At 56.9% G+C, this 23,123-nt stretch overlaps 12 protein-coding genes across 12 annotated transcripts; 6 read left to right on the top strand and 6 right to left on the bottom strand.

Moving 5' to 3' along the window:
• Position 1: 1 nt before the first annotated feature.
• Positions 2-1,448, bottom strand: BDY17DRAFT_253730 (microtubule-associated protein ytm1; the record flags this gene model as incomplete). The annotated part of the gene is made up of 2 exons (XM_033731370.1): positions 2-1,287; positions 1,343-1,448. The coding sequence occupies 2 exons, from the start codon at positions 1,446-1,448 to the stop codon at positions 2-4; spliced, it is 1,392 nt and encodes a 463-aa protein (XP_033587551.1).
• A 1,128-nt stretch (positions 1,449-2,576) lies between these two features.
• Positions 2,577-3,131, top strand: BDY17DRAFT_231948 (insulin-induced protein family; the record flags this gene model as incomplete). Its single annotated transcript, XM_033730229.1, has 1 exon — positions 2,577-3,131. A coding segment is annotated over one exon (555 nt), but the record flags the coding sequence as incomplete, so codon positions are not given.
• A 64-nt stretch (positions 3,132-3,195) lies between these two features.
• BDY17DRAFT_325705 (uncharacterized protein) lies at positions 3,196-4,020 on the bottom strand (the record flags this gene model as incomplete). Its single annotated transcript, XM_033737396.1, has 1 exon — positions 3,196-4,020. The coding sequence occupies one exon, from the start codon at positions 4,018-4,020 to the stop codon at positions 3,196-3,198; it is 825 nt and encodes a 274-aa protein (XP_033587549.1).
• Positions 4,021-4,403: 383 nt separating this feature from the next.
• BDY17DRAFT_317779 (cytidine deaminase-like protein) lies at positions 4,404-6,312 on the top strand (the record flags this gene model as incomplete). Its single annotated transcript, XM_033736137.1, has 3 exons — positions 4,404-4,431; positions 4,493-4,619; positions 4,671-6,312. The coding sequence occupies 3 exons, from the start codon at positions 4,404-4,406 to the stop codon at positions 6,310-6,312; spliced, it is 1,797 nt and encodes a 598-aa protein (XP_033587548.1).
• A 509-nt stretch (positions 6,313-6,821) lies between these two features.
• BDY17DRAFT_253692 (eukaryotic translation initiation factor 2 subunit gamma) lies at positions 6,822-8,386 on the bottom strand (the record flags this gene model as incomplete). Its single annotated transcript, XM_033731367.1, has 2 exons — positions 6,822-7,797; positions 7,857-8,386. The coding sequence occupies 2 exons, from the start codon at positions 8,384-8,386 to the stop codon at positions 6,822-6,824; spliced, it is 1,506 nt and encodes a 501-aa protein (XP_033587547.1).
• Positions 8,387-8,713: 327 nt separating this feature from the next.
• On the bottom strand, positions 8,714-10,398 carry BDY17DRAFT_300513 (glycoside hydrolase superfamily). The gene is made up of 2 exons (XM_033734069.1): positions 9,245-10,398; positions 8,714-9,190 (listed from the first exon to the last, which is right to left on the bottom strand). The coding sequence occupies exons 1-2, from the start codon at positions 10,218-10,220 to the stop codon at positions 8,958-8,960; spliced, it is 1,209 nt and encodes a 402-aa protein (XP_033587546.1). The 5' UTR covers positions 10,221-10,398; the 3' UTR covers positions 8,714-8,957.
• Positions 10,399-10,461: 63 nt separating this feature from the next.
• On the top strand, positions 10,462-11,551 carry BDY17DRAFT_180015 (CSL zinc finger-domain-containing protein). Its single transcript, XM_033729898.1, has one exon. It carries the CDS (start codon positions 10,885-10,887, stop codon positions 11,377-11,379), a length of 495 nt encoding a protein of 164 aa, XP_033587545.1. The 5' UTR covers positions 10,462-10,884; the 3' UTR covers positions 11,380-11,551.
• Positions 11,552-12,130: 579 nt separating this feature from the next.
• On the top strand, positions 12,131-13,640 carry BDY17DRAFT_180017 (uncharacterized protein). The gene is made up of 3 exons (XM_033729899.1): positions 12,131-12,326; positions 12,379-13,124; positions 13,367-13,640. The coding sequence occupies exons 1-3, from the start codon at positions 12,265-12,267 to the stop codon at positions 13,576-13,578; spliced, it is 1,020 nt and encodes a 339-aa protein (XP_033587544.1). The 5' UTR covers positions 12,131-12,264; the 3' UTR covers positions 13,579-13,640.
• A 258-nt stretch (positions 13,641-13,898) lies between these two features.
• BDY17DRAFT_311777 (eukaryotic phosphomannomutase) lies at positions 13,899-14,830 on the top strand (the record flags this gene model as incomplete). The annotated part of the gene is made up of 3 exons (XM_033735573.1): positions 13,899-14,009; positions 14,070-14,524; positions 14,578-14,830. 3 exons carry the CDS (start codon positions 13,899-13,901, stop codon positions 14,828-14,830), a joined length of 819 nt encoding a protein of 272 aa, XP_033587543.1.
• A 601-nt stretch (positions 14,831-15,431) lies between these two features.
• Positions 15,432-18,414, bottom strand: BDY17DRAFT_300504 (uncharacterized protein). The gene has a single exon (XM_033734068.1). The coding sequence runs from the start codon at positions 18,229-18,231 to the stop codon at positions 15,472-15,474; it is 2,760 nt and encodes a 919-aa protein (XP_033587542.1). The 5' UTR covers positions 18,232-18,414; the 3' UTR covers positions 15,432-15,471.
• A 64-nt stretch (positions 18,415-18,478) lies between these two features.
• On the bottom strand, positions 18,479-21,183 carry BDY17DRAFT_253632 (peptidase family M1-domain-containing protein; the record flags this gene model as incomplete). Its single annotated transcript, XM_033731358.1, has 2 exons — positions 18,479-20,046; positions 20,100-21,183. 2 exons carry the CDS (start codon positions 21,181-21,183, stop codon positions 18,479-18,481), a joined length of 2,652 nt encoding a protein of 883 aa, XP_033587541.1.
• Positions 21,184-21,632: 449 nt separating this feature from the next.
• On the top strand, positions 21,633-22,831 carry BDY17DRAFT_340205 (thioesterase-like superfamily-domain-containing protein). The gene is made up of 2 exons (XM_033737979.1): positions 21,633-22,214; positions 22,268-22,831. The coding sequence occupies exons 1-2, from the start codon at positions 21,783-21,785 to the stop codon at positions 22,799-22,801; spliced, it is 966 nt and encodes a 321-aa protein (XP_033587540.1). The 5' UTR covers positions 21,633-21,782; the 3' UTR covers positions 22,802-22,831.
• The last annotated feature ends 292 nt before the right edge of the window (positions 22,832-23,123 follow it).

Raw genomic sequence — 23,123 nt, 5'->3', positions numbered from 1 at the left:
TTCACTGGGTACTTCGATTGATCTGGACCCGCTTGTCCTCTCCACCGCTGACAATGCCCACATCTCGATCCCAGCATACGCCAAAGACTTTCAATCCCTCTCCCGCGTTCGTCTTGGGCTGTCCTTTTGCACTCTCTCGATCAATCACGTAGACGCTCTCTCCCACTCGATTGGTGCCCGCTTCCAGGCTGACGGATCGGATGTCCCAGATCCGACACGTGCCATCGTGACTGCCGGATACGAATTGATGCGATGAGTTGGGGTCGGGAGAGAGTGAGACGACAGCGTTCGTATGGCCACGAAGAGTCATGGTGGTGATGCTTGTTGCCGAAGCTCGCGGGTCGAGGAGGGTGATGGAGCGATTCGCGGTGCCCGTGGCTATTAAGCCAGCTTCCGGTAGATGACAGACACTGAACAGACTGTGAGGCGTGGTGCGAGTGTCAACACAGGTGCCGGTTGTGAGGTCCCACGTCTTCACTGCATGATCCCAGGAGGAAGAGTATGCTACAGTAGGGTCTTTTCCATCGAAGCAGACGTCGGATACCTGGCCCTGATGGCCTTTCAGTAGGTTCAGTGGGCCTCTTTGCGATACGGGCTTGGAGTCGGAGACTTTGCGGCGTTTGTTGGCTGTGGGAAGGAGGGTTTCTGACGCAGCGGGGGATTCCCGCTTGCTCGTGCTCCAGAGACCGACGGTGTGATCCGACGAGGCAGAAAGAATCCTTGATGACGGCGCATGAACGACGAGGTTGTCGATGGACGACTTGTGTCCGTACAGCTCTAATGTGGGGCTGAGAGATACGGCGCCAGTCTTGGTGTCGTCGTACTTCCATATTCGTATGGTTCTGTCGACACTAGCGGAGGCGATCAGAGAGGGGTCGACGAATTTGACATCCTTGACAGCAGCAGTGTGGGCTTGACCGGTAGCGACAACTTCTGAGCTCATGTTCCAGATCCGAAGTAAGCCATCATAAGAGCCCGATAATATCCTTTCGGGAACAGTGCTGGCTTGGTTGTGAGTTAACGAAGATGCAGCATGGGATGAAGCGGAGAGCACGTCGACAGAAGAGACACAATCGTCGTGTTCGTAGCTCGTGGCATAGAGAGGAGGGATGAGAGCCTGGAGGTACTCGATGGATAGAGTCGTCTCGCCGCTGATACCATTCCGAGATAGAAACTCGTCCAGCGAGGTGCGTAGAAATTGGCCATTGATCAGGAACTCAAGAGGAATGGGCTGTTGGGTGTCGAGCAGGCGATTGACCAGAGTGGATAGTTGGTATCGTCGGAATTCTAGGCGGACTGTCAATATACTCCATCATTCATGATGCGCCTGTGTAAGGCTTACCAGTCGAGACCAAAATTGGGCCGGTGTCGGGAAGATGGATGTCGGGGTTTTGGGTGCGCAGGTGGATGCGCACCTGCGAAGTGCTCTGCTGTGCCGGAACGGTCATGGTTTGCGTGGCCATGATGTGGCGACAGAGAGAAATGGTCAAAGGTCATGCGTCTCGTGCTGCCGTGGAAGTGGTAGAAAATCTTCAATAAACTTTCCGGCAGCCGCAGCTCGGCGCCTGAGGCTTGGGCTTGGCATTTCACATGAAGAAGGAACGCGACGGGAGGGCAGGCAGTGACGACAGATGCCCAACCGTGGGAGGTTGCTGGCATGTGATGCTGCAACCAAGCATCCCTCCTCTCCACCCTGACTGATTGTACGCAGAAATCTCACATCTCCTGCATCTCTTCCCCTCTCTCCCGTGCATCTCTCCCATTTTCCCCTTCATCCATCACTTGCTCGCTCGCCGGCCAAGCCTCCGGACTATTGGCCCTGACGAAATTCCGTCCCGCGGGCCTTCGCGTGACCAAACTCTAAAATTGCAGCCAGCTAAGGAATTAGCGACATGAACCACCACCGCCGCCTGTCTCCCTCCTCTCCTCCCTCTTCATCCCCCTCCTCTCCGCGTCTGCAGCCGCCCCTTCTCGACTCCGACGAGGATGATTATGAGCAGATCACCATGAAGCCCAAACCTCGTGCCGCCTTCGAGCTCTCCTCTCCCCCACCCTCGGAGCCTCCCACTCCCTCTGCCAGCAGCCCATCCGCCACAACGTCATACCTGCACGCCCAAAATTCATCACAAATGGACGAGAGCGCGCCCCCTTCGCGCACGCGGAGCTTCATGAACCTCACCAGCTCCACGCTCTTCGGCATTTTTCAGCCCGGCGATTACCACAACCCCGACCGCGACGAGGCTGCCACGCCATGGGGCACCGGAGCCCAGACGCCAGCTCACGGCCGCACAAGTCAGCTCGACATGTCACGCGTCGACAAGGTCCTGGGCAACGGAACCACCTCTTTCAAGTCTCGGCGGAAACCAGTTGCCCAATCACGCACACATCGTCAACCCCCGAAGGGCTTTCGAGGCTACTTTCTCCCCCGCTTCGGTCGTGTGATTGCCCTCTACGCTACCGGCTTGCTTTACAGCCTATTGATCACGCATCTCCACGACAGACAAGCGCTTGCGCCGACCAAAGTTGACATCAACCGCTCCAGTTGGACATACTTTACCTGGTGGGGCTTGACGGGCGTCGCACTCGGGGAAGCACTGCCCTGGGTAGACACCTTCTGGGCGCCGGAGGATGAAGAAGAGGCGGAGCACGAACGTACTCGGAGGGCAAAGGACAGCAAGCGTGCTCGCAATACCAAAGGACAACAAGATGCGTGGATGGATGTTGTGCGCTCTATCGGCGCCTTTGTCGGCGTGGCCTTTGCCATTCGCAAACTCCCCTGGCAGTCGACCCTTCAACTCTCCCTCACTTTGGCCCTGGCAAACCCTGCCATCTGGTTCATAGTAGACCGCTCACCGCCGGGATTCGTCCTATCAACAATCTTCTCGTTGGTCGGCACACTCTTTCTTCTCGGCATGAACCCCGCGCTCGTTCCATCGCCCTCGCCTGCCGAGGTTCTTCGCGCCCACGTCCAGCGCAACGGCGGATCGGTGACGCGTCTGGCGAGTGCTTTGGGAAATGAGGACTTGATCTTGGGCATTTTCACCCAAGAGTCTGTGGGTGTGGCCACGTGGATTGCAAGCGTTTTGTTCGTCTCTTCCGTCTGCTTTGGCAATATTGGAAGGCGGCTGGCCCTTTAGTGGTAGGACAGTCATGTAGTTTTGGAAATGCTGAACGGTCGTGGTCGTACAATCACCGTCAGGCTTGATGATGTTGCCGTTGACGTGGCTTTAAGCCCAACTTCTTCCGTAATGTAAAGAGACGCTGTCGAACGGCGGAGAAGGTGCGCTCAGGAAAGTGGATGGCGATACTCCGATCGGGCAACAACTGTCGCCATAGTCGAATCAGCTGCTCGTCCTCTGCCGACGTCCATCCTCCAAAGCGTGGCACCGTGGGTCGATCCTTGCGCCCACGCGTCCGGGCTTCGTACAATGACTGAACAGACCGCGCACTCCGGCGCAACTCCGCTGCAATCTGGCCCCATGGCATGTGCTTCACACCTCGCAGGTGCAACAGGCGCGCGACTTCCGTCGGCGTCCAGCGTTGGAAACCCTTGCTCTCCTGCCCTAGCTTCATCCGCGGCTGCAACGCTGTCCGATAGCGATCCTTCAACGCCGTCGTTCCTTTTGGAGATGGCATGTTGGGACTTATCACGTCATATTTCATGCGCTTTTGACGGAGTTCTCGCAGTCGGTCGTCGTCCTCGGGGCTGAATCGGGAGACAAATGGCTGTAGAAGCCGGCCGTGTTCATCGCGAGGCGCTATCTTGCCCCAGCGGAGCTGCAGCGCGGCCGTTGTGTCTCTGGAGGGCAGAGATGGAAGGATGTCTTCCCAAGACTGGTGCTGCGATCGCAGGTGGGTGAGAATAGCGTCTTCCTCTCGCGTCCAGGGTTGTCCGATGGCTAGCTTGCGGTTGGTGTATGTGAGCTGCCGGCGGGCGGGTCGAAGCAAGGCGTAGAGGCCTAAGTACGTGTCTCGGCGGTGAAGAACGTTCTCCAGACTGCCATGGAAGCAGGGGAACATTGTGGCTAGACGAGAAGGACTGAAAGTTTTGGGAAAATCGTCTGGTCGAATACGAGAGGCTGGAGGAAGAGCGCATCCTCCCCCGTTCAACGAAACGGCCAAGTCGTCCAGCAGCCCCTCGTCGACTATGCACAGGAAATCATGAACAATTCGATTCGGAAACCATTCGAGGCATTGTACCCTGTTCAGCCTAACCTCTTACAGGAGCGTGCATGGCAGCGGGAGTGGATTGGGATGTTGATGTGACGGCGGACCTGAGCTCGCATTTAGAGTTTGACGCCAGCATCGGGAGTGGCCGAAAGCTTAATTGCGATGATGTCCCGCCAAAAATTTGAGGGATTGAGCGACGTTGGGCAGCATTGCGAGCACATCACACTGCAACAATGGCTAACTTGGGCGCGCAAAAGATTGGTAGGTGATGATGGAGATTACATCGTTCACTCTTGTTCCCGCGCTGACTCTTCCTGGACAGCCATTCTGTCGGTGTACGACAAGACGGGTTTGCTCGACCTGGCCAAAGGGCTGGTCAAGCACAACATCCGCCTGCTTGCATCTGGTGGCACGGCCAAATTGATCCGCGAGGGTGGCTTTCCTGTCGAGTAAGAAGCGCGCCCACATCCCTCCTTGCTCCCGCTGACGACATTGCGCAGAGATGTTTCCGCCATCACCAAAGCCCCCGAGATGCTCTCTGGCCGAGTCAAAACCCTCCACCCCGCCGTCCATGCCGGCATCCTCGCCCGCAACCTCGAGTCAGACGAGAAAGATTTGGCAGATCAAAACATCAATAAGGTCGACTATGTCATCTGCAACCTATACCCCTTCAAGGACACCGTTGCAAAGATCAACGTCACCATCCCAGAGGCTGTCGAAGAGATTGACATTGGTGGGGTTACGCTGATTCGAGCGGCGGCGAAGAACCACAACCGAGTCACGATTCTGAGCGACCCCGAAGACTACCACGATTTCCTCAACCAGCTGAACAATGGGGAGGTGCCGGAGAAGAATCGTCAGCTGTACGCCCTCAAGGCTTTCACCCACACCGCAGACTACGACGCCGCCATCTCAGACTTCTTCCGCAAGCAGTACGCTAGTGGCGGACTGCAACAGATCAGTCTGAGATATGGCACCAACCCGCATCAGAAGCCCGCCGCCGCGTACACCACCGACATGGACCTTCCCTTTAAGGTGCTCAACGGCGCACCGGGCTACATCAACCTTCTGGATGCGCTCAATGCCTGGCCTTTAGTCAAGGAGCTCAGCGAGGCCCTCGACTATCCTGCTGCTGCTTCCTTCAAACATGTCTCTCCCGCTGGTGCAGCCATTGGCGTTCCTCTGAGCGACGTCGAGCGCAAAGTTTACATGGTCGATGATATTGAAGGCCTCGCCTCTTCTCAACTAGCTCAAGCCTACGCCCGAGCACGAGGAGCAGACAGGATGTCGTCTTTCGGTGACATGATTGCGTTGTCCCACGAAGTCGACCTCCCCACCGCGCGGATCATCAGCAAGGAAGTCAGTGACGGCGTTATTGCACCCTCCTACGACTCCGAAGCCCTTGCACTCCTCAGCAAGAAGAAAGGTGGCAAATACCTCGTCCTGCAAATTGACAGGGCCTACACCCCACCCGCACAAGAAAACCGCACCGTCTACGGCATCCATCTCACCCAACATCGCAACGATGCCACAATCACCCCGCACAACACCTTCAACACCATCATCGTTCCCAAGGAATCGGCTCCTCTCCCCGAGTCCGCCCTGCGCGATCTCACCGTCGCCACCATCGCCCTGAAATTCACCCAGTCCAATTCCGTATGTTACGCTCTCAACGGCCAAGTCATCGGTCTTGGTGCTGGCCAGCAGTCCCGCATTCACTGCACCCGCTTGGCCGGCGATAAGACCGACAACTGGTGGATGCGCTTCCACTCGCGCGCCCTTGGTCTGCAGTGGAAGAAGGGCACCAAGCGCGCGGACAAGTCCAACGCAATCGATATGCTCTGCAGTGGCGTCGTGCCCGAGTCCGGAATCGAGCGCGAAGATTGGGAGCGGAACTTTGAAGAGGCGCCTGCTGTCTTCACTCCGCAGGAGCGGAAAGAGTGGTTGGAGAAGTTGTCGGAGGTGGCGTGCAGTAGTGACGCCTTCTTCCCCTTCACCGACAACGTGTACCGCGCTGCTCGCAGCGGGGTGAAGTACATCGCCGCGCCGACGGGGAGCCAGAACGATCAGCCGTGCTTTGAGACGGCGAGTCAATTGGGTATTACGTTTGTGGAGCAACACGTGCGGCTGTTCCATCATTAGGGGGATCTTGGGTTGATAGACTACATGTAGGGATAGATTAGGACGGAGCACAGGCATTTCCGATGAATGCTGGGGCTCTGCTGAATGTTCAACATCATTTCGCCAATATTTCCCATCTCCAACACGGACAGACGTTGGTATTGATGGGCGTTTGCCGTTGTGCTCTGCACGCTCTGTCGTGCTGCTATTCCTGCTTCCATACATCCACCCCACGCCGCTCCACGCCACGCGATGCTACCTTACCTATGCTAACAAACACACTTCTAGCCAGCATTTCGTGTCGTCCGTGAGAATGTCTGCCGTCCTCCGCTTCATGCATCTGCCTTTCTCTGACTCGCGCATTTCGGTCCACCGCAAGCAGCTTGGGTTCTGACGCTTCCACGATTCGCTAACACCACTACAGTATCCCCGCTCACGCCTTCTCCTCATGCGGGTCGAGAGTCGTGCCCTCAAGAATGGTCGCCCTGAAGTCATCAGTATCGCAGCATTGTCAAGAATTAGTATTGCACTCACCATCCAATCAACCGCCAATGCTTCTCAATTCTCCGGCTCAGCGCAACCTTCTCGCCAAGCTCCGTGCACGCCGGGCTGGTGAGCTGCAACTTGGCTACATCCGCCTTGATAGCCGTCACCTTTGCTCCCGTTGTTGTGGACCCGATGTTGACCATGAGCACCTCGTTCTTCGCCAGCTTCGCCACCTTTGCCTGCTTGCCATCGGCCGTCTTGACGCCCAACAAGCGGCGCAGGAGGAAGTAGTTCACTTCGATTTCGGTGTAGATCTTGGGCAGTTTGCCCTTGAGGCCGACGACGAAGCCAATGAGACGATCGGCACGGCAGAGCGTGGGGTCAATGCGCGTGCCCACACCAATAAGCCCGCCTGGCACGGCGAATTTGAGGCTGTTGTTCTCAGCGAAGAGGGACACGACGCGGGAGTAAATGGCGCGGCATTGGATCTTGCCGTTCCCGTCTTTGGACACGATGCCAGGTCGGATCTCGATCTCGTCGTTGAGTTTGAGAATACCGGTGAGGATACTGCCGCCAGCCACGCCACCTTGCAGCTCTTCAATCTCCGAACCGGGCTTGTTGACATCAAAGGAGCGGATGACGATGAGTCGCGGGTCATCGGCAAAGTTGCGCATGGGGACCGGGATCTTGGAGCACAGCATCTCGTTGATGGCGTCGATGTTGAACTTGAGCTGCGCGGAGATGGGGATGATGGGGCTGTTGTCTGCTACGGTGCCGCGGATGAACTTCTTGATCGAGTCGTAGTGCGTTGCGGCCGCTTCTTCGCGCATCAGATCGACCTTGTTCTGCAGGATGATGATGTGCTGGAGTTTCATGATTTCGATGGCCGCCAGATGCTCCGAGGTCTGGGGCTGTGGGCAAGTTTCGTTGCCGGCGATGAGTAGCAGAGCGGCATCCATCACTGCTGCGCCCGACAACATGGTGCTCATCAGGATGTCGTGGCCAGGGCAATCGACGAAGCTGGTGAGTCAATCAGTTGCTGCTCGAGGGATTATTCTTCCTCTGCGTGTTGCACTTACGACACATGTCTTAATAGCCGATATGTCCCACTGCATCCATCCCGCTCACACGGAGGATCAACCTCCTTATCACTCTTGTAGCTTCGATAGCATGTCGGACGAGGGCACTCGGGGTTGTCGCAGCGGTAGATCTTGGCGTTGGCGTAGCCCAATTTGATGGTAATGTTCCGCTCCAACTCCGTCTTGAAACGCACAGTCTGCACGCCGGATATCGCCTTGACCACCGTGCTCTTCCCGTGGGCGACGTGGCCGATGGTGCCGATGTTGATGGTCGCTTGGCGGCAGATGATCTCGGGGGAGAGCGGGGTGAGTTTGCCGACCTCGAGCTGGTCGGGGTTAGGTTGTTCGGGGAGCTCTGGACGCGCTGCGTGTGCTGCGGCGATTGCGTTGCTCTTCTTGAGCGCCGAGCGGGGCATGGGCGCCGGGCCCTTTGCTCGTTTCTCCTCCACCTCCTCGTCCGCCTGCGGCTCTAGGCCAGGGGATTGAGGAGGGGTTTCGTCGTCGGAAGGGTAGTCGCCGTTTGTGGCCATGATTGCGGTTGCGGGGGTGGGTTTGCCACTCCGGTTTGATTTGATGTTGCCGTCACACGTGCTCTTCTGCGTCCAGAGAGTCTTCAAGCTTCTGGAATGAGATTGAAGGCTTCTCGGCTGGTCAGGCGTTAGATTGTCGGGAATGTGAGCGCGAGACGATGGGTATGGGAGGTCGAGGCGCGAGGGACGGTCGTGGAGAGGGGTCGGGATGAGCAATGAGTGACTGTCTTTGAGCACGAGTTGGAATTTCGACGTCGGAGGTTGACTCGAATGAATTTCAATTCTTCGCCCCACGCTGACATAATCTTGCTGCCTGAGGCCACATTACCGCTGCCAACTTGATCACGATTCCTATTATCTAGCGATGCACATATCCTCTTTATGGAGAGCATACGGGGAATAGATTAGATCCAACATGTTTGATCGCTCTACCGTATGACTACAGTTATCGATCTAGAAGCGTATTCCTCCAGCCGCAATCGCGACCATCCAATTATAAAACACCGCATGCAATGTGTGAATGAGTTCCGTCTCCAATTTTTCGCAGGTTCGGTTTCATGCGATTGTCGATCTACAAGGTGGCGACCAAAGCAAAGATGGCGAGGATGCCAGCACCCGCCGCAGCACCGCTCTTGGGCGCGGTGTTGGTGCTGGTGCCGCTACCGCTGCCGCTGCCGCTGCCAGAGGAGCCCGACGTAGCTGCGGCCGCAGTTCCCGAAGCACCCGAGGCGACAGAGGTGGCGCTTCCAGCGGCACCCGTGGTCAGGGTCGCGTAAGTGCCAGTCGCGCTGGCAGTGGAGTTACCTGAGGTCGTACCGTTAGGGGCAGATCCACTGGAACCATTTTGGTTGCTCGTACCAGTGGAGGAAGAGTTGCCGCCGGCAGAGGATGACGAAGACTTCTTGCAAGTCAGATCGTACAAAGGCGCGCTGTTGAGGTTCGAGCCGACGATGCCAAAGCTGGGGCTGGGCACGGTGGGTTCGGCGTCTTGCAGAGTGTACCACCAGGTGTTGTAGTGGCCGAGGAGCGAGCAAGCGACTTCTTGCCAGTAAATCTCGGCGTTGGCGGTAGAGGCGACAGCCTGGCCAGAGACGGGGCCGGAAACGGGCCAACCAGTCTCGGTGACCCAGACGGGCTTGCCCTGAGACGCGCTGACGGTTTGATCGTACGAGTCCCAGAAGGTGGCGTTGCCGTCGGAGATGGCGTTGGCCACGCTCGTCTCAAAGTACGGGTAGGAGTCGACACCGAGCCAGTCGCAGTTGTCGGTGACCTCGAAGTTGGAGCTGTTCACCCAGGCGGTCCAAGTGTCGACGTGCCCAACGGGCACGCCAGAGAGGCCGGTACCAGCAATGGTCGAGCGTGCTTGCTTGATGTAGCTCACGAGCACGTCAGGCGACTGGCCAACGCCAGCCTTGTTTGCAATGCCGGTAGGAGTTTCGCGGTATAGATCTTCACTGCCGACCGACAGGCCGACGACGAGGTTGGCAAAGTCGGAGCCGTATTGCGAGATGGCCGATTGGAGCGCGGTGATCTCGTTCTGGAAACCCGCCTGATCCTGACTCGCCCACATGCCGAGCAAAAGGGTGGTTTTGGTGTTGATGGCGGCTTGAATGGCCTGGATGGGAGTGTTGGTGGTGCCGGCTTGGATCATGGTGTAGAGACGCGCGGAAGTGAATTCGCCATTGGTGCCGGCAAGCGACTGCGCAGCCTGGAATTCAGCCTGGTAGTCTGCCGTCGTCTTGGCCGTGCCATCGCTCAGCATGTTGCCATAGTTGAAACCGACGCTGACGGCCGAAGCGGTCGCCGCGAGGCCAAGGAGTGTGGTGAAATGCATGGTAAGGTGAAGGAGGGTTGTAGGGTTGGTTTTTCAGGTAGGAAAGGGGAGGAAAGACTGGATGAAGATGCGAGGATTATGTAGGTGCCTCTCCCGAAAAGAATGACAGAAGGCCGAGTGGCAAAAGCAGAGGGCGTGAATAGAGGGAGGAGAAAGAATGGTTGGGGCGGTGGAGAATGGAAAAGAAGGAGTTCGTATTTTGATCCTCGCGGCAAACCTTGACCTCTTCGTCACTGCCTCCTTGCGTCCCTGAGGACGCGTGGATGTGAATGGCCACGAGTAAATTTAGCTCTGTCACCTTTCCTGATCAAGGTTAGCGTTCCCCCCAAACCGTTGCGTGTCGCGGATGGCGCGCTAGGACGCTTGGTGGCTTGGGCTAACGGCGTTTGTGAAACTGCTCGTTTGCCGCAGAGTCTTTCGCGTGGTGGACGAGGTGCAAATAGCAGTCCCGCGTCTGGCCGTCAGAAGTTGGCCACATTGGGTGAGCACGGCTGGGGTGAGAGCGAACATCAGCGCGGAGGCCATTTTGGAGGCTGATGAGTCTGGAAAGCTCATCCACGTTTGACGCCAAGCGACTCCGAGATTGCAGATCGAGCTCCCCCGACTTGGTCCAGGTCTACGCTCAATCAAAATATGAACACCTTCGCCTAGATGACTTCTCGGCATGGAGGCTCGCGATGATTACTACCGACTGCTCGGCCTGTCAAGCTCCCCAGACACTACGCTGTCTCCTTTGGAGCTAAAGGCTGCTTACCGCCGCTCGTTGCTTCAGTATCACCCAGACAAGGCCGACAAGAATCAAAGCGCAGAGGAGCCTCTCCCCATCACGGTCGATGACATTGCTTTGGCGTACAAGACTCTGTCCGATCCCGAGCTCAAGGCCGAGTATGATCGTCGACTGCGGACTGCCCATTTGACGGATGGCACGGGCGAGTTAGCCAGTGCAAATCTTCATACCGGCTTGGAGACCGTCGATTTGGATGACTTGGGGTTTGACGCCGAACATCAAGTCTGGAAACGAAGTTGCCGCTGCGGGGATGAGAATGGATTCCAGGTGTCGGAAGCCGATCTCGAACAGAATGTTGAGGATGGGGAGGTGTTTGTTGGTTGCAGCGGTTGTAGCCTGTGGCTTCGAGTGTTGTTCAGCGCAGAAGCGTGAACAGGCTCTGGTGGATTGGAGCGAGTGACCTTGTCTCGACTGAACTGCGCACCAGATCCTGGCAAGATGGCGCAGCGACTATGGCAACTGGACACAAGTTGCGGGGGCGACAATCTTGCATCCCGACGGACATGCATTGCGTCCCTGGGCAAAGGCAGGACGGAATGACAATCGGCCGTCTGTGAAGGGAAAAGGCAGCTGCTTGCGTAACGCGCGTGGTGCATGATACCTGCATCCCGGCGAGTTGCGTGCAGGATCGGATGGAGCTTTGATCGGCGGCTGTGACCGGGCAAGTTGGCGATCGGGACCGATACCCATCTCCGTGATATACTACGCGCGACCCATGGATGGCAGTCGTTCCATCGCTATGTCTAGCTTCCGCGCTCCGGCATTACGTTTATTGTACGAGCGAGGGAAGGGTGGGCGAACAGAACGATCCAGAAGTTGCACGCGAAGCCACGCGGATGGGCAGGTCGTCGGCCCCGCCCGAATTCGGCAGCGTTGCCATGGAGACGTCGAACAAGCAACACTCCGCTACACCACCACCCTCGCTGTGACGACCACCACGCCTCATCCGCACTCGCCACCTTTACCCTGGCAGCAGTCGGCTAGCTAGTCACACCGTCACATCCAACCGCATCGCCCGTCGCAACAGACCGCCGATGAAACCTTGGCAACCGTGGCGGAAAGCATAAAGTCAGCCAGCCCATAAAAGTCTTATTTCCACCGTTCCCCCATCTTCCCTCCGCCATCACCCCTCCATCTGTCTATTCTGTATAGAAGATACAATCGCACTCACCACACCCCTACACTCACACTCTCTCACTCCCCCACTCTCTCGCCCTTGTTTGATTTGACTACACTTGTCCTTGCACCTCGTTCAAGATGCATTACCACGCTACCACACTCGCTCTCGCCGGCACCATGGCTGCGTCGGTTGCTGCTGGGTAAGTCGACCTTTCATCTTCCTCTCTTATCAACAGTACTGACCATGTCTAGGGGACACGGTGGTGGTCAAAGTGCGGCTTCTGCCACCTCTGCCACATCTGCCGCCTCCACCGGCAGCACATCGCTCAGCTTGCCCGCCTACGGCTGGCCGTCCTCTTCTTCCTCCAGTGATGTCGTTGCTGCCGTCAGCACGTCCTCTGCTTCCTCCAGCAGCATTGCTGGGGCAGTGAGCACGTCTTTGACCAGCTCGATTCCCGGGTACGGGTGGGGAAGCAGCAGCGCACCGGCCAGCAGTAGCGACGTGGTTGGGCCGACGTTCACCTCGATTGCGTCCAGCTCGGCTTGGGGCTACGGAGCGTCTTCTAGTTCCGTCGCAGGAGCTCAGAGCACGTCGATTGCTTCGTCCAGCTCGGAAGCGGCCGCTCAGAGTACGTCGATTGCGTCCAGCTCGAACTGGGGTTACGGAGCGTCTTCTAGCTCCGTCGCAGGAGCTATCAGCACTTCGCTTTCTTCCAGCAACGCCTGGGCGTACCCGACGGCCTCCAGCGCCGTCACCGTTGGTCCTGTGAGCACTTCGCTTGCCTCAAGCTCCGGCTGGGGGTGGTACAACTCGAGTGCGCCGGCGTCCAGCTCCGTCGCGGCGGCCATCAGCACCTCTTCCTCTTCCGCCACTGGATGGGGCCCGTACACCACGTGCAACAGCACCACCAGCGCCGTGACAGTGGGACCGGTGAGCTCAAACAAGCCCACGAGTAACGCGTGGTCAAGCACAGGTACGTCCACCTTCGTCCCCACCAGCTCTAATGTCGTGTCTCCCGTGTCTACTCACTCGACGACCCCCTTCACGCCATCGACGGGCGAGGCAGGCTCCCTGCACTCCCTGAAGATGGCGGGATTGATGGGTGCCGCGCTTGCCGGTGGCCTCTACTTTGTAAGTTGTCCTCCAGCCTTTGGGGTATTATGATCAGCACTGACTTCGGCAGGCCATGTAATGCATGGCAATGTGAGGCTTGGAAATTCGGACTGGGATGACGGGCAGGAATGGCGTTTGGAAGGAATGAACGGATGGGACACGAGATTGTACGGATGGTTATGGATTACGGCTGGGTCATGTACGGATATGAATACAGGGATACAGGATGGAGAGAACTAATGCGTAATACACACGACTGTTGCCCAATACAATTCATCATTTTGTGTCTCCAAATCTCGTATCCGCCTCCCTTTGTCATTTCTTCATTTGATGTTTGATGCAACAACCACGTGTCGATCTGGACCCATGTTCCACGAGCGCTAGCGTTGCGAGAACAACAGCTGTTCCTGCATTGGCTTAAACTTTTTCTTCTCCACCGCCATTGGCCGTTGCCGTCTCACCTCACCTTCCGAATTGCCGCACAGTCATCACCAGCCTGGAAACGGGAGGACACATTGCATTGTTCCCATCTTCTTGCCACTTGTGGTCTCCGCCGACGAGGTATAAAGCGCACCGGCCTGCCGTCTCGCTTGCTGAACATCTCCTTGCCTTGCGCTTCAACCACCAACACATCCCATTCACTCGACTACGATACAAAATGTCTGGGCCCTCCGTCGCAGCCAGTGTCGTGCCTGGCCTGGCTGAGAGAGCGATCAAGAACACTGTCTGCCTTTTCGACGTCGATGGCACCCTCACCCCAGCCCGACGAGTGAGCCGCAGCCATCCGTCTCTCGCAAACTTGTACATTCACTAACGCCATCCCCTGCAGGGCGTGACACCGGAAATGTTGCAACTCCTGTCTCAGCTTCGCCACAAGGTCGCCATTGGCTTCGTCGGCGGCTCCGACCTCGGAAAGCAGCAGGAACAGCTCGGCACCGCCTCCATCCCCGTCACCACCCTCTTCGACTTCTGCTTTGCGGAGAATGGGCTCACGGCTTACCGCATGGGCCAGCCGCTGGCGAGCCACAGCTTCATCAAGTGGATCGGCGAGGACAACTACAAGCGCCTCGTCCGCTTCATCCTGCACTACGTCGCCGACCTCGACATTCCCATCAAGCGTGGAACGTTCATCGAGTTCCGCAACGGCATGATCAACGTGTCCCCCATCGGGCGTAATGCCAGTGTTCAGGAGCGTAATGACTACCAGACCTTTGATCTCGCCAACAACGTCCGTGCCAACTTCGTCGAGGCGCTGAAGAAGGAGTTTCCCGATCTGGGACTGACGTGAGTTTGCGCCTTGCCGTGCATTGATATCAGGCGTTGACATACGTGTGCAGGTACTCCATCGGCGGCCAAATCTCATTCGACGTCTTCCCCACCGGATGGGACAAGACTTACTGCCTGCAGCACGTGGAGAATGAGAAGAACCTGCCCGGCGGCGTCGAGTACACCACCATCCACTTCTTCGGCGACAAGTGCTTCAAGGGCGGGAACGACTACGAGATCTACGAGGATAAGCGCACCATCGGCCACAGTGTCAAGAACCCCGATGAGACGATGGCGTTGCTGCGGGAGATGTTTCACCTTTGAGTCGTCAGCTCGTGCGGTGTTGTCGTGAGTGTAGCAAGCCGTCAGGTGTAGCATGGATTTAATGGGCGGGAGTGGTAGAGAGATGGCGATAATGGTGGCATTACAGCGCTTAGCAGGATCAATGTACTGTTTGTCTGAATTCAGAGACCTGAATATCCTGCAGTGCCGACTGCTGTAATCCCAAGAACTAGATTTACTCGGCCAGTGTTTCTCCATGCCCTGCTGCGCACGACAGAATATATCATTTGATCATCATGAGGCTGCTCGTTCTAATGCTATGCGGCATTCCCTGATGCTGTCGATCCTCTCATCCAATGGCTTCCACAGAAACAGAGGTGCAAGGCTTTTCGACCTCACTTTGCGTGGCCTGCCAATATCGTGGCCACCTCCGATTAGAATGACATGGTCATTCCAGTCAATTTCAGGAGCTGATATTTTTCCATCCTTTCGATGCTCAACCTTTGCGGCTCGAGAAACTGCTGCCCTGGCACTGCAAGAATCTCCGGCGTGGTCCAAACCTAAACCCTAATCCTTGAAGGCGAGACCGTTCCAAGGGCCAGAAGGCGACTGGATGGAAATGCACAAAAACATCATCAACGAGTTGTCGCAACGTCTATTACATTCGCAGTCTATCCTCTATCTCAGAGCCGCACGCCTTTCACGAGCAACCACAAAGCAACCGGCACGACGACATTGTCATTCGCGCCCGTCAGCACCGCCTCCATGAAGCTGGCTCCACAAGCACAAAACACGGCTTTCGCCAGAGTTCCGGCCCATGCGTACAAGGATCCGTGGTGGTGATGCAAGACAGAGCCGTGACTAGCTTGCCAGCCGCCAAACACCAGCCACGCCTTTGAGAGGATGAGGCCAACGGTCACGGCAGCCGCAAACGCGGCACTGCCTTCGAGACTCTTCCCTCCCACCCACATCCACTTGTGCCTGCCATACCGGCGCCCAATGAGACTGGCAGCCGCATCACCCATGCCCACACAGATCACGCCGGCAACCATGGCAACTTCTCTTTGCTCATCCTCCAGCTCCCAGCCCGCCCACGGTGTCCCCCCGGAACGGGGGATTGAAGCAAGGGAGAACCAAAAAGGAACCGCGCAGCCGATCAGCAAGAAGATATGGCTGACAACGATAGGGCCCCGTAGGTCTCTGCCGTCAACATACGGCGCCACAAATCGGCTGATCGCGTTGCCAAGAGGCGCTACTTGTCCAGCTCGGATGACTTCGAGTAGCAGGAATACTACCAAGATCAGGCCGAGAGCAAGGGCGCAAGCGCAAGGGTCGACGAATGTGGAGGGCAGCATCATGGCGACCATGACGCCGTGAAAGACTTTGCGACGGGTGTCCACCTCGACAAAGGCGGTCAGGCTGAACACGGCAATGAGGCCGGCAAGCAGCACGGCCGCCCAGAAGCCAATCAGCAGCAAGCGACCGTTTGCGGCGCCTACAGCTTGTCGTATGAGCGGAACAGTGAGTCGAGGGTCGATGTGTATCTCTTGCCAGCCTGGTGGCTCAGGCGGTAGTGGGATCCAGTTCTGTAAGCCAACAGCCTGTACAATGCTCCTGAACTCCTCGATCTGGCCGAGAATGTAACCCAAAGCCCATCCGATAGGTTCGTGGCTGTGGAGCGCTGCTTTAGCCACGTAGATTCGCACGGGCAGCAGAATGACGGCAATGACGACGAAGTACAAGATGGCTGCGTAGATGTACTTTCTGGAATCAGCTTGTTCGTGAGTCAAAGACATACACCACATGATATGTGGGGACTTTGCACGTCCACGGGTGTTGCTTTGTGACTCCGCCATGAGGTTCGCTCCCAGCAGAGGCAAGGTATTGCTTCGCGGTCGCTTGCGGAAGTCTGCTCCAGGAAAGGAGCCGTTCGCACCGGCAGGCGGCTCGATAGCGGATTGAGGCGTGGGCCCAACCGGTTTGTCTGAGGCGGTAAAGTTGAAACTGTGCATACGCAGCTTCGGCCGGCTGTCGGAGTGCAAATGTCTTGATGGCGGTTCTGCATCTTCGTCGGCATCACTCTCGTCTCCATCATGTCTGGTCGCGGATCGGCGAATCAGGTTGAAAAGATGCAGTGCTGCATCGACCGCGGACATCGGCTTGGACGGGCGAGTTGTGGGTCGCCTAAGCCTCCACTTTGGTATGCGTACGAGAGTGACATTCCAGCCGAGAAGAGGGACCGCAGGCACCAAGATACATACACCACCGATCCATAGGCATGCTTTCAAGATCACCATCTGGGGAGATGTGACCAGCAATAAAAGATTGATCAAGACGGCAGAGAGAAGGTGCAGCTCGGATACCAGCAAGCTCGTCGTCGTCATATATTGCAAAGGTTGAAGCAGAGCGTGGTGCAGCGGGTACAACGCGACTATCGTCTCAGGCGACAGTCCGGTGTACGGTTGTTGGAGGGAGGGCCAGGCTGTCCGCTCGGCAACCAACAATGGCACGATAGCGATGAACCAATGCACAATGTTGAAGCCTCCCAGTCGCGTAGATCGAGGAAAGAGTCTCTGCGGAAGAGACGACAATCCCAAGACGATGTTGGGCAACACGGCAGCCGGATTTGCGGGGGAGAGAGATAGAGCCACGAGGATTGGCAGGAGAGTAGGGTAGAGGACTGTCGCAGGGTCAAATGACGCCGGCACCCGAAAGCGCTGCCAGATGCGCTGATGAGGAGATGTGCCGTCCACAATGGACAGCTTGACCGGATACGCCAGGACCAGGAGTATGATGATGGTGACGTGCGCGAGGAGTTCCCGCCGCCATTCGTAGGCGTTTCGAAATACACCGGCTCCGCACAGGACGCATAGGACAATGACAGCCATCAACGCAACTTCGGCGCTTCTCCGTATGAATTCCGCCAGGCGTACTTTGAGCAGCCTCTCTTGTTCAGCGTCATGCTCTTCCTTTGACCACGTTCTTTCCAATGTCGAGCGTTTGAAGTAGCCTTGCCCGAGTCGCCGTCCATCGTCATCGAGCTGGGAAGGGGTGAGGAGAACATCGGCGTCTCTCTCGCCCGTCTTCAATCCTTTCCGCGGGCGAAGGTGCGGGGCTGGGAGTGCTTTTATGAGGTGCGGTCGCTCATCGTCGGCCTCTGTGCCGCTGTCACTTCCAGTGCCCGAAGCCGTTCCATTGCGTCTGTGAAGCAAATCATTGGCTTCACCCTGGCCAGAGACGGCAATCCGCACCGCCTCGGAGGAAGGGGCGTTCAAAGCGGCGAATCCCTCTCCACCGTCTTGGAGTATATCGTGTCCATCGTGGCAGTATGGACGCGGGGTTCGAGTGCCAGTGGCTCGACTTTCCACCTCTTGCGGATTGGTGTGGGAAGGGGTGGAGACGGTGGGGATTTCGCGGGCGGACAGTCTCACATCCTCGGACATGCTGGCCGTTCACATCCGATGAAGGTGGATGTGGCGCGGCAGAACATGTTGCTCCGTCGAATGGAAGCAGAAGGATTGGAGGAGGTGCTGCTGGTACGCGCGGAGGTGACGTTGAGGCTGACGTTGAACTGTCAGTCCACGACGGGAGCGGATGTGGGGCCGAAAAGAAGGGACCACGCAGGCAAGGGCAATGACAGCATGAAGTACGGGAACATATATGATTTCCCTCCTCTACGCTCTATCTAGTCTACAAGTACTTGTTCTCCTTCAACCATGCCCTCACGTCATCCGCATCGCGCGAGATCCACGAAATCTTGCTGCGGATGGAGTCCTTGGTCTGCGCCAGATTCCGCTCGAAGCCCTTGTTGCTCCTCCCCTCGAAGAAGGCGGTGACGTCTTGGAGCTGTTCCTCCTTGGTGAAGCCGCTGGTGGACATCATGACCACTTCACCTAGCATGGTAAATGCCGGCGGCATCTTCTTCACCACAAACTCCCAATTCCCCTTGACGTACGCCCACAATGCCTCTTGCCCCTCGCGATGCGCCCTCAAGCCGGTAAGCGGCAGGTAGATGTCTTGGTCCTTCACGCGGTCGCTGAATGCAAAGTCGATGGTCCGCTTGACGAGCTTGGGATCGCGAGCGCGGCCCAGTGCGCTCAGCGCCGTCACGCGCTCATCACTGGTTGCGGCGGTTTCGTACGCCTGGACGATCGCGTCGTACTCCTTCTCCCCGCCGTACTGCAGCACGACGGAGTACACGCTGGATCGAAGGTTGGGGTGCAGCGCCTTGCGCTCGCCCGCCACAAACTTCTCAAACATCTCGAATGCTGCGGCCTTTGTCTTCTCGTCGCCAGCGGACGCAGCACTGCCAAACATCATGCCTTTGAACTGCTGATCCATGTGGCCGTCGTTGGGGCTGAACGTCCACCCAAGCTCATGAGCCTTGGGACTCGACAGATCTCTTTGGAATGCTTTGAGCGCATCCTTCGTCTTGTCATCCTCGTACGTGAACGCGGCTCGCACCGAACCGATGCGCGAGGTAATCTCACCCCATACCACAAATGCCGGCTCGGCGTCGAAACCTTTCAGCAGAGAGAGCAAGCCGGACGTCTTCTGGTACCCGGCGCTGGACAGCGCGCCGGCGTCAGCAATCATGCCCGTCCGATCCTCGACCGTGAGCAGACCAGCCTTGGCATTCTCGCCCAGCTTATGCAGACGCTCCGTCGTGTACGAAGTGCGGTATGGCGAAGTATGGTCGGCATTGAGTTTGTAAAAATCGGAGTCTGGCACCGGGAAGCTTCGCTCGCGCGCGTCGAGGACGGCGTCGCGCGTAACACCATCTTTCGTGCGGATTCCGAGGACCACCGGGTAGATGATCTGGTCCTCTTCCGGCTTCACATCGCCAGTTCGGAGGAATCTGTTCTGTTTGATCTTGATCGACTTGTTCGATGCGTCCTCGGTAACGGAGATGACGGGGTAGCCGATGTGTTTCGTCCAGATATCAGCCAGGTGCACAACATCCTTGCCGCTGGCCTCGCTCAAGCTCTCCCACAGGTCTTCTGTCACCGTGTTGCGGTAGGCGAATTTCTTGATGTATCGCCGAATGCCCTCCATAAACACATCTTCACCGAGATACTTGGAGATCATGCGGATCACGGCCGACCCTTTTTCGTAAGAGATGGCATCGAAGATTTGGTTGATCTCGTCCGCTCGCTGCACTGGCACTTCGATGGGATGCGAGCTGCGCAGACCGTCGAGCGCCAGGGCGCCTTGCAGTGTTTCCTGCACAAAGGTCTCCCACACCTTCCACTCGGGGTCTGCACTCCATTAGTACTGGGCGTGTTAAAGTTTGGGGGGAGTGACAACTGACAGAGTGCATTCGCGGCATACCACGACATCCACGTCGCAAAACCTTCGTTCAACCAGAGTCCATCCCAGAAGTCCATGGTGACCAAGTTGCCAAACCACTGGTGCGCAAGTTCGTGCTGCACAGTTTCGGCAATCCTCTCTCTCCGAGAGGCGCTCGCGTTCTTCTCATCGAGCAAGATGGCGACCTCGCGGTACGTGACTAGACCCCAATTCTCCATGGCACCGGCGGCGAAGTCGGGCACGGCGACCTGGTCCATCTTGGGCAGCGGGAATTTGTTGTCAAATTCTTTCTCGTAGAATGCAAGGGTTTTTGCGCCGAGTTCGGCGGCGAAGCGGCCATGCTCGGGGTCTTGGTCGGGAGTGACAAAGGTTCGGACGGGGACGCGGAAGTCGTTGCACTCAAAGACCTTGAACTCGCCGATGATGAAAGCGAGGAGATAGGTCGACATGAGGGGAGTCTTGTTGAACGTCACGGCCTTGCGCTTGCGTCCGACCAGCTTGGAATCGACTTCCTTCTCACTGGCCTCGTCCATGTTGCTCAAGCAAGTCAAGTGGGGGTCGGCGATGAGAGTGACGGTGAAAGTGGCTTTGAGCGCAGGCTCATCCCAGCAGGGCAGTGCGCGACGTGCGTCGGTGGGCTCGAATTGGGTTGTTGCCAGGTACTTCTCTTGCCCCTTCTCGTCCTTGTATTTTGAGCGATAAAAGCCCGCCATTTTATCGTTCAACGACCCGGTGAACTTTTGGTGAAGCTTCACCTTGGAACCGGCGGGGATCTTCTGGGCGAAGTCAATCTTTGCCGTCTGACCATCCTCATCGTATGTTGGCTTCCCCGACGCATGGATTGTCTCACTGCCAGAGGTGATTTTGGACTCGTGAATCTCCACTTCCAGCGCATTGAGTGTAATGGAGGTGGTGTCCTCGACCACATCCAAGTCGATGGTCACTTGTCCGTCGAATGTGAACTTTTCGAGATCCGGCTCGAGGACGAGGTCGTAGTGGAGGGGTTTAACATTCTTGGGCAGAACTTGTCGACCCTTGGAGATGTCCATGCTGGCCGAAGGCAGCTCGGCGTCTCGTCGACACATGTTTCGGCGGTGGGAACAGTATTGTTTGGAGACTGAGAGGGGAGGGGAGTTGTAAGTGAGGGTCGATGGAGTGAGGGGTGAGAATGGCTTCTTTATAGAGGGAATGGCAGTGGGTCGAGTGGCCGACGCTAACCGTGAGAAGCTGCGGTGTCCGAATGAAGTGAATGCGGTTGACCAAACTCTTGCGTCTCGAGCGGCGGTGTCGATGGAGGGGGGGAAAGATGTGGAATACGAAAGCTTCGAGGCAGCTCTGGAGACTGCGGAGGTGAGATGCGATCGCATCTAAGGGTGGTGTGGTGAAAGGAGCGACTCGAGTGTGCGATTGGAAGAAGAGCAATGGATGACAGCCTGGGCGACGCATGTGGGTTTTCGAGACGCTTTGGCCACATGCATGACTCGTGGCAATTCACCTGAATGTGGTTAGGCGATGAACCTGGCCCAGCCCTACCGTGGTGATTATTCAATGCGAGATGCCGAGGCCTGCCGCGTAGCCACAAAAACATCACCATATCTCAAGCATTGGACTTCGACAGCGTTGATTTTGATATTTGAGGATGCCAATTTGACGTAGAAAGCGTGATTGCATCCCACACCGCAAGATGAGCTTCGCGGAGGCGACGTCGATCAAGCAAATCGACCCCCACACCTACGAGATCGACTTTTCCTCGTCTTGGGTTATCGGCACCGTTCCCCATGGCGGCTACGTGACGGCGTGTCTGATGACGGCGGTGCGGAAGCATTTCGACACCACTCTGCGCAAGCAGGACCAGCCGCATACCATCACCCTTCATCTCGACTTTCTGCGTCGCACCGAGACCGGGCCGGCAACCATCCGGATCCAGGATGTCAAGCTCGGCCGCCAAACCAGTGTAGTGCACATTGCCCTCTCTCAGGGCAGTCGTGAGGAAGTGCTCGGGTACATTACCAACTCCAACATGCGCACCGAAACCGGCGCTTCCTTCCCGACGACTTGGGAGTTGCACCCGCAGCCTCCGCCCGTTCCCGATTTCTCTTTGCTCGAAGCTGGGAAGGTGAGCATTTGGTAGCCTTATTATGTCTAGGCTGTGACTGACCGACGTCCCAGGAGCCTCACTGGGAGGAACGAAAGGAATGGCCCTTTCCAGATTTCCGCAAAGCATCTTCCAAATTGCGAGCGTGGTTTCCAAGAAAAGGCCAGGCTTCGCGCTCGTGCCTGAACATTTGGTATTGCTTCCGGGATCCGCAATCGAGATTCACCAACGAGTCTCTCGGCTACTGCTGTGATGCATTCCCGCAGATCTTGGAGCCCTACATTGTCGGCCAAGATATTTACAGCCCAGAGTTTGAGCGAGGGAGAAGTTGGCCGGAGCAGAAACGAGTGATTGATGAGAGCGGCTTCCAGCCCATGTGGTATCCGACAGTACTTCTCAATCTGGATATCAAGAAAGCTCTGCCAGACGAGGGCGTGCAATGGTTGTTCAGCAGGGTGGAGGCGAAGAAGATCAAGAATGGGCGGTACGATTTGGAGGTGCTGCTATTGGATGAGGGCGGCGATCTCGTCGCTGCGAGCCATCACGTGGTCTTCGCAGTCAGTGCCGACCGAAATACTGCAGCGCGAAGAAAGGATACGAAGCTGTGAAGAGGATAGAGTTGATATAGGATACATTGCAATTAAAAGGCTTGATGTTCCACGACAACTATGGTTGCACAATCAGACTGGGATCATGAGCACCTCAAACAGTGTGGAGTTGGTCTTGCAAGCGTGACTTTTCGTCGGAACAGTCAGAAAGCCATGGAGGAGATGGACTTGCTGGGAGGACTGCTTGCGTGGGGACTTGCCTTTACTATCGTCGAGTCGTAGTCTCGTGTTTATGAGGTGACGCGGTGTGATTTGTGGGAGGAATGTCTGAAGGTGAATGGTTGAACAGAATTCATGTTCAAGACTCGGCGTTGCTTAGCGC

Source organism: Neohortaea acidophila (assembly GCF_010093505.1).
Source record: "Neohortaea acidophila strain CBS 113389 unplaced genomic scaffold BDY17scaffold_8, whole genome shotgun sequence".
In the NCBI taxonomy this organism is placed as follows: Eukaryota; Fungi; Ascomycota; class Dothideomycetes; order Mycosphaerellales; family Teratosphaeriaceae; genus Neohortaea; species Neohortaea acidophila.
The sequence above is the reverse complement of the archived record's forward strand: the minus strand, read 5'-3'. Positions and strand labels throughout refer to the sequence as shown.

Coding starts and splice junctions, on each gene's coding strand:
- BDY17DRAFT_300504 (XM_033734068.1), bottom strand. CDS start 18,231: ATGTCCGAGGATGTGAGACTGTCCGCCCGCGAAATCCCCACCGTCTCC.
- BDY17DRAFT_180015 (XM_033729898.1), top strand. CDS start 10,885: ATGGAGGCTCGCGATGATTACTACCGACTGCTCGGCCTGTCAAGCTCC.
- BDY17DRAFT_180017 (XM_033729899.1), top strand. CDS start 12,265: ATGCATTACCACGCTACCACACTCGCTCTCGCCGGCACCATGGCTGCG. Junction 12,327..12,378: donor GCTGCGTCGGTTGCTGCTGG/GTAAGTCGACCT, acceptor GACCATGTCTAG/GGGACACGGTGGTGGTCAAA. Junction 13,125..13,366: donor GTCCACCTTCGTCCCCACCA/GCTCTAATGTCG, acceptor GATGACGGGCAG/GAATGGCGTTTGGAAGGAAT.
- BDY17DRAFT_340205 (XM_033737979.1), top strand. CDS start 21,783: ATGAGCTTCGCGGAGGCGACGTCGATCAAGCAAATCGACCCCCACACC. Junction 22,215..22,267: donor CTTTGCTCGAAGCTGGGAAG/GTGAGCATTTGG, acceptor CCGACGTCCCAG/GAGCCTCACTGGGAGGAACG.
- BDY17DRAFT_300513 (XM_033734069.1), bottom strand. CDS start 10,220: ATGCATTTCACCACACTCCTTGGCCTCGCGGCGACCGCTTCGGCCGTC. Junction 9,191..9,244: donor CGGCAACTCTTCCTCCACTG/GTACGAGCAACC, acceptor GTACGACCTCAG/GTAACTCCACTGCCAGCGCG.